Below are 12,472 nucleotides of genomic sequence, written 5' to 3'. Positions count from 1 at the left end.
TGTGTTTGGATTATTGATTTCTTCATCTTCTGCTCCACTAACGATATCAAAAAGTTACTATTTATTCCCCTATAATATTTAGGCAAAAGATAGCTACTTTTCTATTTTTTTCCCAAACGTGTGGGAAGCAATAAAAAAATAGCACTTCTCACGATTCTCCATCCCACGCGGCATATCCTTTTCAAAAAAATCTCTTAACAATTCTCTTTCCTTATACAAAAGGATTTGGAAGCTCTCTAATCTTGAACAAAATGATTTAGGTTTATCTTCTCAAAGAATGCATACTTCTTTTTCGTTTATCAAAAAGTCCTTGCATTCATCTCAATCCGCTAATATAAACAATCAGTAGATATCCTCTAATAAAGACTCCTATTAATGTAAACAATTAGAAGATAACCTCTAATTAAGACTCCTATTAAAAGCAAATACTACAACCACCTGTCAAAAGCAATACTTAAAAAATCCTATAATTCTAAACTACTAATTGAGATTATCTAAAGACAATGACAAAATAAGGAAACAAAATCCTATTGGTAGGTCGGTATTCTAATATGCATCATAGTCATTCTTGAATGGGAAGCTACTCATGATATCACCCAAGGAACGTTGCAGTGCTATTAGGTAGGGCTGCAACTCGGGTCGGGCGGGTCGGGTTTTGAAGAACCCAACCCAACCCGAGAAATATCTCGGGTCGGGTCGGGTCGGGTTTTTTTCCGGAAAACCCACGAGACCCAAACCCGGCCCTACCCATGATAAATCTCGGGTCGGGTCGGGTCGGGTCGGGTTTTTTCACGTTGACGCAATTTTTTAAGGAAAACTCTTGTTTGGCAAGGCAACTTCCTTTCTAGAATGGGCAAGCAATCATTTTCACCAAAAGAAATTAAAAATTAAACATGAAATATTTCTTTTACGGGCTCACATTGAGGAAAAATCAACAATGAGTTATGGAAAGTTGGGCAAAGATAAGAGATTAATAATGAGTCTATTCTTCAATGACACAAAGAAGATGACCATAAAAAACAAAAAATGAACGAAATTGCAGGCTATGCAATGAAATTAAACATACTAGATGTCTTGACTCAGTCGCTGTCATAGTATCATGGCTGATTTTTAGAAACCCAATTCCGATTTTAAATGCTTTCGGATGTGGAGTGACACTCCTCGGCTGTACTATCTACGGATACGTGAGACACAATCTCTCTCAGAAACTGCCAGGAACCCCTCGAAAACGGATGGAGATGCTCCTGCTTGTAAATGTTAAATTAGATGATTAAGGTTTAAAGGCACAATAATATGGTTTTAATTGTTGTAAAGAGTGAGCTAATGTAATGGAACTGCTCTTCTAATATAGGGAAAGCATTTGAGCTGAGGATTGCTTTCTATTTCCTTCCATTTGATTAGTTGAAAGGTTCTTTGCCATGATATTTTGATTGGTAGATATTTATCAGAATTTTCACATAGCATGCCAACATCATAATTTAATACTGAATAAGAAACTATGTTAGGAATTGGATTTGAGAGATGACATAGTAACCAAGATATCAACTCTTGATTCAATTTTTCTGAGCAAAGATCTAAACTTTTTGTACAAAGGTTGCATGCTGAAATGTGGGTCTTTTGTCAAATGTTATACCGTCTACTAAGCAAGGAGCCAGAAGTTCTTCTGCCATCTAGTGCTGATGAGGTATCCACCAATGCCCCTGCTCTGTTTTCTAACACCCAATGTCAGACATTCTTCATTATTGATGCATTGCTCCACGAAATCCTCATTGCTGCTCTTGAAGAAACTGCAAAACAACAAGAAAATCTCAACAACATTTGATCTAAAATGCTTCAATAAGATCTCAGATAAGTAACCCAAAAACTACAATCTTTCCCTTCTATTTATGGGTGGATGGACAGAGAAGCCACAGATCAAGATCTAATTATAATGAAAAGTGAAACAAAGGCTTTTACCAATTGATTAGAGAAGGCTTCTTCTGACCCAAGACCAAAACAGAAGCTTCAACTTTCTTGACTTGGCTGATGACAGTGGTTAATGTGGGTCCTTGGATAACCAGAGCTTCAACTTCCACCTGATGGATTAAAAAACCCACACAGGAAGTAAACAAAGTTATCAAAATGGGAATAGAATAATAGTAAAGGGTCAATGAACTTATCAATTTTTTGATGTGATAAGAAGGAAAACCATTCAAGACAAGAGATCTAGGAGAAATTGATTAGAAATGTGGTTCTTACTAGTCCTTAAACCAGAACACAAAATGAGAATACAAAAACCCATCTGAAAATGTGGGCATTTTTTTTTTGAACAAAAAGAGAATCTAGTAAGAAAGTAGAAGATGGCCCAAAAAAAAGAAAAAAATCCAGTATCCCCTTGTGTTTTCCATTCTGTTTACATTACCTCTGGTTTGAAGGCCTTGCAAAGAGATCCAAGAGAGTTGGCAAGGTGAGGTGAAGAGTCAGAGGAGAGGGGGTTTCTTTGAGATTTGTGAGGTGGAATGATGTGAAGAAGAGTAAGGAGATCTCCCTTGTTAATCACATGTGAGAGTGCCCACATCATGGCATCCTTAGCACTTGTAGATCGATCTATCAAAGATAGAAATGAAATCAAAGACAGTAGATCAATGGTGAAGAAATCAAAATCATTGAGAGAAAAGAGATAAGAAACAAGGCTCGATCGTGTGAGGCTCCATCCTTGATTCTCTACTTCTCTTGAAACAATGAAACCCTAGTACCAAAGTGGGAAAAGATAAAACGAAGATGGAAAGAGGCCCTGGTTTGGAAAGAGTCCTGTTTTTGGCTTTTACATATTATAAAGCTTAAGTATCTCGGGTCGGGTCGGGCCCCTTCAAACCCGGCTCGACCCGAGATTCATGCGGGCTTTGTGTTTCTAAACCCGGCTCGACCCAAGACCCAAGAAACATCAACCCGACCCAGGCTATTTTCGGGTCGGGTCGATGCGGGTCGGGTAAAACCCGGCTCAAGTTGCAGCCCTACTATTAGGGCAGAAAATGAATGGAAGAATGCTAGATGTAATGATTTACGTCTTGGAAATATTGAAGTGGCCTTTGAAGAGTATCACCAAATTGAAAAGGAGAAATTACTGATAGTGAACACAGGAATTGGCGGTCTTACTATTAGTCAGAATAAGCATGTTTCAAGTTTCGATTTCGAATGAATAATCTGGTCTAGCAAATCAGAACCGCGATGAAGATCCAAAGGAATATTTAGATTCAGCCATGGCGGCAATTGAGTCATTGAGTAATGACTCAGCTATTTCTTTTTTTCTTTCTCTTCAAATTATTCTTTCTTCCTTTTTTTCGCACCCGTGCATTGCACGGAACTGCAACTAGTTGTATAGAAACCTTCATGGATCGCATGATTAGGATCATCGTGTGGAGAAGATTTGGGAGCCTAACTTTTGTATGCTTTATAACACCCCATAATCTTGTCCTCACTTGTTTTTTTCGACTTTTTCGACATGACAGGATCCTCACTAGTTTTTTTCTACCCTGTCGTGTACGCAACTTCAACATTAAAACAAGAAGATTTTGGGGGCTATACTTTTGGATGGTTTAGAAGACCCAGTAATCTAGGCTCCACTAGTTTTATTTCCACGCACTTTGCGACTTCAGCCAATAAAAACAATACAGACATGTCTGTTTATTGCATATATAGATAGTTAAGGGTTTGACAAAAGGCACATTCCTCTAAAAAATGACGGTATCAATAGAGGACGATGTTCATAAAAGGTGTATCCAGTCATTCAAAGCACGGAAGAACTGCCAATAAGAGAGATAACGAAGCCCATGGCATATTGACGAAAACAATCGAACTTGCCATGGACGTCACATTTAACTGACTTTGGAGAGCTTGGAGTCGTACAAGATCCTGACACAAAGTCTCTCTTATCTGGACTATAAAGTATCTGGATTTGCTAGCGTCCGTCGCCAAAGGCATTTCGCGGTTAAATAAAATCATTTTTCTTAAGATACACGGTGGTAGATATAGAGGGGAGGGTTGAGAAACACGTAGCCACAGGGAGCTAACACATGGGGAGGAGAGAGTCTATTGGTGACACTTTGGTCCGAATTTGTGGAAAAAAAAAATTCCGAATTAAAAACAAATGAAAAACAGAGAAAAATCTAAGAATTTCTATCGTGCTACAAACACACATATATATGGGATTTGCTAGCGTCCATCGCTGAAGGCATTTCATGGATGGACTTTGCAGGTGAGAATAACCACCTCATGAATGAAGACAAAATCTGCTGAAAAGTGAGCCTATGTGGCTGCTCTCACATGCAATATGACATCCGCAAAATGCCTTCTGGTAGCATATCCCTATATATATATATATAGAGGAATAAGATTGTGCGGTAGCGGGCTCAACCACATGGGTCCCACATTTTTTGTGCTGATCAAAACCATTCATTTGCAAGGCCCCATCATAGATAGGGTATGTACAAAAAATCAGGTCCATTGGATCATCCTATTCCCTTCAAAAGTGGAGGGCAAAAATGGGCAGATTTGGGGCAAACGGTGTCTGTCCATTTTGCCCTCCACTTTTGGATGGGTTAGGATGATCCTATGGAGCTGATTTTTTGTACATACCCCATATATGTAAGGGCCTTTCAAATGAATGCTTTGGATCATCCTAACAAAGTGGGCCTACATGAGTTTGGCACCCTCGACCGCACTTAAGCTTGGTGCGGCCGACCGCACACTCCTTTTCCTCATATATATATATATATATATATATATATATATATATATATATATATATATATATACACACACTAGTAAAAAATCCCGTGCGATGCACGGGCAGAGAAAGAACTCCATAATATGTTGTTCCTCTTAAATCGGATGGTTAAGATCACCCTATAGAATTTTTATTAAAAAAGCATAAAGGAGAGGGGTAAGATTGAAATTATGTGGCTTTATAGGTTGATCCAAACTGTCCATGTGATGGAACACAACATCAATTGGTTGTGCCAATAAAATCATTTCCATAGGTGATCCTAGCCCTCCAATCGATATCGGCTGATCCTAGCCCTCCAATCGATCGAGGTTTCCATAATTGTTGTTCCTATTCAGGTGCCCGGAATCCATCAATATTTTGCAAGTGTCCTGCATGGGTAATATAAAGTAGTTCTTTCATCATTGCCATATGTCTTTACCTCTTCTCGGTAGTATTTTTTCATAATTGTCATAGACAGGTACCCGTGTCGGTACTTTTTGTATGTAGATTACGATTTTCGTATTTGATATTTAGAGCGGTGCTACTAAGGTATTTTCTTTGTTTTTGGTGTTTAAGGGATATTTCTGAATTTCCACAGACATTGGAGCTGAAGAAATGAAATTCTGAACAAAAATTCAAGTGTGAGATCAATTATGGGCCGAATGCAAGTATGGGATCATCACCCATTGTTGTCCATCATTTGAAGGATTCAGATCATCTTATGGCCCACCAATTGGTTATCTCGGACAAGTCTTGGGAAATAATTTGAAAAGTGTAACCAATATAAATTGTGGCCCAAACAAGTGAACGTCTCAGATCAGCCAATGGAGATGGTTTGATGGCATGATTAATTTATGTTGGTCCATTAAATTGGATGGTTTGGATCATTCCATGATGCCCGATTTTCAGCTGAGAGAGTGGACCCACAAATTTTTGTATAACATTTTATGGGTCTTCGCCAAAATAAGTGGCCTCGCGACTTAAAGAGAAATTTAATGGAAATCGGTTAGCATGAAGGGAGGTCCACTGATGCTTTGAGGTTGGTATAAATAATTGAGTTTTAATCCAAGGTCAGGTGTAATCTAATTGGAGTTTTTCCATTTTACTGACTAGTTTGTCTAATGTTTATCCACCCACAAATTAGACGGTTTAGATCAATCTTATCGGAATGGTGAGGGTGAAATCAATTCATATTACAGCCCATTCGATGGATGGCTAGGATCGGCCGATGGGAATGATTTTGGACAGAATAATTTTTTGTAATGGCTATCAAATGGACGGTGGGATCAACATCTGAAAACCAATTTGGAGATTTTGGTCGTATGTGATGGAGGGGCAGTTTTGCTATTTAAGCAAATTATCAAAGTAAAAAAGGAAAGAAAAAAAAGAACCGAAGTGATTTTTTGCTTCTTCCAGCCGAGTCTCTTTTGTTTTTGTATAAAAGCAAAAAAATTGGACAAGTATCTCTCTCTCTCTCCTTTCTATTGCAAGGTCGGTGCCTCGGTGGTAATGAATTTGATACTTGCTTTCTTCCATGGAGGGTCCCATGTTACTGATTTGACACGGATTGATTACATGGTGTAAAATGGTGGTGCCAATATCAAATTGCCAAATGATATAAGTGAAGGATTATAACGAGAAGGAGAAGGAGTGTTATTATCAAGAGAAGAAAGTTAAATTTTGGTCAATTTAGGGTGGAGCCTACCAACGAAATTTGTTAGAAACTTCTCCACGTAATGACCTTCATTCTTATATTGCAATAAAGGGTCATTTCCTTTTTATTCTTGGTGGTTGGAATAGCAACTAGCTATTTGCTCTCAACTAATAAAAGGCAAATTTGACATTTCAAAGAAGGCAACAAGCCATATTCCACAAGTGAGTGACGTCCAGCATGCGTGCTCCCTTTTCGGTTTTCATGTTTTTGCTTGAAAAATAGTAGTTTTTTTATCACTTCTATTGCAATTACATGCCATACACGTGGAACCCACTTAGACTTGCCATTCTTCAATCTTTTTTCAATATATGCATGTCCTTATTTTGGTCTTGTTGCCTAATACATTCCCACCCATTCCCACGTCAAAGTTAAGAAAAGAGGAGAAAAAGTTACCAAAAGTGAATACAAGTTGCTGAAGTTACAAAGGGAAGTTGAAAGTCGCTGAAATTATAAAAGCAAATACAAAGATGCCAAGTTTCTCTTTTTCGTGAACTTCCTTGGGAACTGAAATTGGAATATATTGGAATGAAGAATAACAAAGAAGACTCTCTCTTGCACTCTCTCTTGCTCTCCCTCTCTATTCTCAATTCTCTCACTCTTTTCTCTCTCTAAACAAGGACCAAAAATCTAAGCTCCAAACCAAGGTGACATCGAGGTTGAAGGAGAAAGATTTGGTCATTGCTGGAAGGGGAAAAAGAATAAGTTTTTCTTTTATTTTGCTCTTTATTTCAATTCCAATTTGATGTCCTCTTGTTACAGTTCTAATTAAAGAAGAGTTATTTTTTTATTTCTTTTCTCTTTTCTAAATTCTTCAATGGCATTATTTTTCTTTACTTTTGTTTCTTTCCCTTTCCCTATGAGTAACTAAACCCAACTAACTTGGGGTTTAGATGAAACCATGGGGAAAGAGAAAGATGAAAGATTAAAATCAATGATGTAAAATAACATCATATATAGGGGTTTATATTTGTGGATTCCCAATTATTCATGCCATTGGATTTTATCCTTTCATTTGCGTAATTGTTGTTGAACAAATATAAGAACTTATATAACCTTTGAAATTCGATAGTGTATTTGATCAATACTCATGGCCAATGACATCCACTGATCTTATTTCCCATAGACTAATTATCAATTAGACAATCTAATGTAAAAATTGGTTTAATTGATTATACATTTCAAACTCATGGTGGATTCTAATCCTAAGTAATATTTTAATCGAATTAAAGTTTCAATTAGATTTCCAATTACTTTTCTAATAAAATTTCAATTCACTTTAGAGTACTATTTCCAACCAACTTTTCAATTAATTTAGGTCTTAGATTTTGGTTTTCTAATTAGGTTAGATAATTAATAAAAATCCTTTATTGGTCTTTTATTGGTTCACTTTTCCTAAATATAACGATTAAATTTGTAATCGTTTCTTCATTGTTTTCGATCCATATCTATTTAGTTTATAAATTTAAATATATTGTTGGATCCGAGGTTGTAGTCCACGGAAATCCTGAGTATATTCCAGGCAACAATATATCATAAGGTTATTTTTCAAATAGTATAAGGGTAGAAATCACAATAAGCTCTTCCCTGAGTTCGACCCGTATCTACACGTGATCCGTGTACTTGCGGTTATTTATAATATCACAATCATATTTTTGGCGCCGTTGCCGGGGAAGAGTGCGGTTACTTTAATTCTTATATTATTCGAAGTGTTTTTTTAGTTTTCTTCTAGTTAGTTAGTTTCAATTAATTATTTGTTTACTTTGGTTTTTGGCTACTTCTTTTTCTAACTTGGTTTTTTTCTGTGCATGAGAGTAGGTTGAGTGCGCAACTCTGTCAACCGCTTGGAGAGAGTAATTCGATCAGAAACAGAGACGGACATTCAACCAGTTCCAATTGCCATGGCGGAAGAGGAAGTTCCTAAAATCTTTCGCGATCGTTTTTACCCTGCCCGAGCAGCACAACCTTCTTGTATTTGATTCCCAGCTGCTCAGGGCAATAATTTTGAACTCAAATCGCAATTTTTTCCGATGCTCCTTCATTTTCACGGGCTCCCTTCTGAGGATGCCTATTTATTTTTATGAGAGTTTGAAGAGGTATAAGCTGTAATTAAATTGTAGCAACTCACGGATGCTGCGATAAAGTTGCGGTTCATTACCTTCTCACTAAATGAGGGAGCCAAAAAATAGCTTTATGGTTTGCCCACAAACTCCATCACCACTTGGGATCAGTTCACAGTAGCGTTTCTTAAAAGTCCTTTCTTTTACATAAAACTAACAAATTAAGAAATGATATTATTCAATTTAAGCAAAAACCCCATGAGTCATTTTTAAACTTTATGGAGAGATTCAAAGATCTACTCCAAGAATGTCCTCACCACGGCTTAGATACGTGGCACTTGTGCCAAATAATATACGAGGGCATTCATTTTCAAACCAAAAAATTATTAGAGTCCATGTGCCCTACAGGATTCATATCCCATATGGATGAAGACGAAGCTTGGAAGTTTTTACTTGATTTGGCAGAAAAGACCCGTGAGTGGGAATCCACTCAAGAAAGCAAAATGGCAACATCAAGCAAGGGATTCTTTATTGAGGGTACCATGGCCAAGGAGGCCCAATTAGATAGTCTTATCAAAAGGCTTGAGACAATAGTTTTAAAGGGACCCGCACAAGTAAATCAAATCAACCAAAGTGTCCCCATGTGCAATTGGTGCCAAGCTCCTGACCATGTCATGGAAGAGTGCCCAAATTTGTCAAAGTTAGGTAATTCAACTGAAAATGCAAGTGCTTTGTTTTCAAATAACCCATATAGTAGCACTTATAATCTGGGATGGAGAAATTATCCCAAATGTCTTGGAGCCAAGGGAGCTACCAAGGTGGGCCATCCAATTTCCAAGGTTAAGGCCAATTAGGCCAACCTAGGCCCACCTTCCCTCCTATTTATGTTGAGCCACCCCTAGCACCTCTCCCATCCTTTCAAACGGGGGAATCGGCCTGAATAGCTTCTTTGGAGAAAATATGGAACTTCTCATGAGTACCTTCATGATAAGCCAATACAACATGGAGAAACAAATTTCTCAACTCGCCACAGCTTTTCATGAAAGGGAAAAGGGTATGATGCCAAGTCAACCCGTTCCTAATCCAAGGAACGTGAATGTAAATGTGAATCCACAGATACCGCCAAATCAATTGAATGCCATTCAACTAATTTCGCCGCTGCAAGAGCCCTCCAACCAATGTAATGTTGTATATGCTTTAAGGAGTCGACGAGAATATCACAAGGACGAGGTTAGATCCAAACCCTCTAAAGATCATCAAGAGACAACCGAAGAGGTGAGTAAAGACTCCCCTCACAAATGTTCAACTGAGGAACCCGAAAAGGTAAGTGAAGAGCAGGCAGTTTGACCACCTGAAAAGGAATATGTGCCTAAGGCTCATTTTCCAAGGAGACTTGCCAATAATAAGAAGGTGGTTGCCACAGAAATTTTTTTAAATATGTTTAAACAAGTGCAAATTAATATTCCTTTGTTAGATGCGATTTCAAAGGTTCCTACTTATGCCAAAGTTTTGAAAGATTTGTGTACTCAAAACGCACAACTAATGTGCCCAAGAAGGCTTTCTTAGCCACAAACATAAGTTTCATCTTGTCTCAACAGATGGTTGCTAAGTACAAGGATTGAGGATGTCCTACTATTTATTGCACTATTGGTAATACAAAGATTGAACATGCTCTTTTGGATTTGGGTGCAGTGTAAATCTCTTGCATTTTTCTGTATATAAGCAATTAGGACTAGGAGACCTCAAACCAATTACCGTCACTCTCCAATTGGCTGGTAGATCAATTAAGACACCCAAAGCGTTGGTTGAGGTTGTGTTAGTTAAAGTAGGAGATTTTCCATTTTCAATATATGTCATTGTGTTAGATACGGAGTACGTTGCTAATATCAATGATCAAATTCCTATCATTCTTAGTAGGCCTTTTCTTGCTATTTACAACGCTCTAATTAATTGTAGGAATGGCCTAATGAAATTATCTTTTGGGAATACATCAGTAGATTTCAATGTTTTTCGATTAGGTAAGCAACCCAATTTTCATGAAGAAATCAATATGTTGCATTCCTTTCCTGAAGATATTATTACTAATTTTGAAATCGATTTTGATGCAGGGTTCCAAGAATGCTTGGACGAATTAGGAGATGATGGAGGAAGCGATTTCTTTTCCGATGTCTTTGCCATCCAAAACGTGGAGCCCATGGGACCATTAGCCACATCTCTTCCAAAGCCTTCGATTGAAGAGGCCCCACAGTTGGAGTTGAAGTCATTGCCTTCTAATTTATGTTATGTTTTTTTGGGTGATAATTGTACTTTGCCTGTAATAATCGCCACAGACCTAACCTTTACTCAAGAGGAAGAACTCATTAAATTGCTTAAAGATAATAAGGAAGCCATAGGTTAAACAATGGCCAACATCAAAGGAATTAGCCCTTCGATTGTACAACATCACATCAACATCATTGAGGGTTCCAAACCTTCAAGGGAACCCCAACGAAGGGCTAATCATGTGAAGGGCTAATCCTATGATGAAGGAAGCAATCAAAAAAGAGATCCTAAAATGCCTTGATAATGGGATCATATATCCCATCTCGGATAGCCAATGGTGGGTCCCGTTCACGTAGTGCTTAAGAAGTCTGGAGTCACCGTTATACAATCCGCTGTAAAAGTGAGTTGAAATTTCTACAGCAGCAAGATATGATGAAATGTAGCTTACGGAAAGAGTTTTACAGATTTTTACATTAAGCTCATATTTAATTTCGATTTAACAATTGATTGACCAGATTGCACAAATAACACAGAAACCACTAGAAATATGAATCTAAATTCAATGAAATTTCTACATTAATAAGATATAAGTAAAAATAACATACTGAGAAATTTTCATGAATTTTGGAAACCATTTACTATCAGTTTCAGATTTTTTAATTTTCAGACCAGATTATGAATTAACCCTACATCCCATATGAAAACAGATCCAAATCACTTGAAACTTTTACAGTAACTAGAAATGTGAGATTGAAGACTACTGTAAAAATTTTAAGAATTTGTTTGGTATATTATTTTATGCTTTCTTTGAAATTTACCAGCTTTTGGAGGAATTTTTACTGACATCAGATCACAACTAAAATTCTTAAAATTTTTACAGTAGTCTTCAATCTCACATTTCTAGTTACTGTAAAAGTTTCAAGTGATTTGGATCTGTTTTCATATGGGATGTAGGGTTAATTCATAATCTGGTCTGAAAATTAAAAAATCTGAAACTGATAGTAAATGGTTTCCAAAATTCATGAAAATTTCTCAGTATGTTATTTTTACTTATATCTTATTAATGTAGAAATTTCATTGAATTTAGATTCATATTTCTAGTGGTTTCTGTGTTATTTGTGCAATCTGGTCAATCAATTGTTAAATCGAAATTAAATATGAGCTTAATGTAAAAATCTGTAAAACTCTTTCCGTAAGCTACATTTCATCATATCTTGCTGCTGTAGAAATTTCAACTCATTTCGAATTCGTTTGCTACAATTTCACTTGTAAAATCACTCATATGTTTAAAATTGATAAAATTCATTGAAAATCCGAAATTAATTGAAAATCATCTGAATATTTCTAAAGAACCTTAAATCTCTGTCACACATTAACTCCTTAATCCATTGAAACAGAAATCTTAGGATCATTAGAATTCCCTGGAAAAATGGTCAGTGCATCCATAATCGTATCCCAATTGCAACCGATCTTTGACAATTTGAATACTTAAGCTATAGCATGTTGTTGGCTCCGAGGTTACTGTCCACGGAAATCCTGAGATATGCCAGGCAATAAGATGTTATAACCTAAGTATTAAATTGCGCAAGGAAAGAACGCACGATTCCCTTCCTTGGATGCTATTCTGGGCCGAAATTGGTGAACCCTAGAACCATTGGTAATCCTCAAGTGTCCATAAATCGAAAATCCATGAAA

General features: G+C 37.0%; 1 protein-coding gene across 1 annotated transcript; it reads right to left on the bottom strand.

Annotated features, from left to right (window-relative positions):
* Positions 1 to 880: 880 nt before the first annotated feature.
* On the bottom strand, positions 881 to 3,373 carry LOC143860865 (uncharacterized). The gene is made up of 5 exons (XM_077371709.1): positions 3,136 to 3,373; positions 2,402 to 2,586; positions 1,957 to 2,075; positions 1,634 to 1,787; positions 881 to 1,244 (listed from the first exon to the last, which is right to left on the bottom strand). The coding sequence occupies exons 1-4, from the start codon at positions 3,152 to 3,154 to the stop codon at positions 1,640 to 1,642; spliced, it is 471 nt and encodes a 156-aa protein (XP_077227824.1). The 5' UTR covers positions 3,155 to 3,373; the 3' UTR covers positions 881 to 1,244; positions 1,634 to 1,639.
* Between the last annotated feature and the right edge of the window lie 9,099 nt (positions 3,374 to 12,472).

Source organism: Tasmannia lanceolata, unplaced genomic scaffold (assembly GCF_043159265.1).
Source record: "Tasmannia lanceolata isolate RefF3 unplaced genomic scaffold, GAP_Taslan_0.1 ptg000037l, whole genome shotgun sequence".
Taxonomy (NCBI): domain Eukaryota; kingdom Viridiplantae; phylum Streptophyta; class Magnoliopsida; order Canellales; family Winteraceae; genus Tasmannia; species Tasmannia lanceolata.
Note: the sequence above shows the minus strand (reverse complement) of the source record. Positions and strands in the feature narration are given on the sequence as shown.

Coding starts and splice junctions, on each gene's coding strand:
- LOC143860865 (XM_077371709.1), bottom strand. Junction 2,076..2,401: donor GCAAGGCCTTCAAACCAGAG/GTAATGTAAACA, acceptor TTAATCCATCAG/GTGGAAGTTGAAGCTCTGGT. Junction 1,788..1,956: donor AAGCCTTCTCTAATCAATTG/GTAAAAGCCTTT, acceptor GTTGTTTTGCAG/TTTCTTCAAGAGCAGCAATG.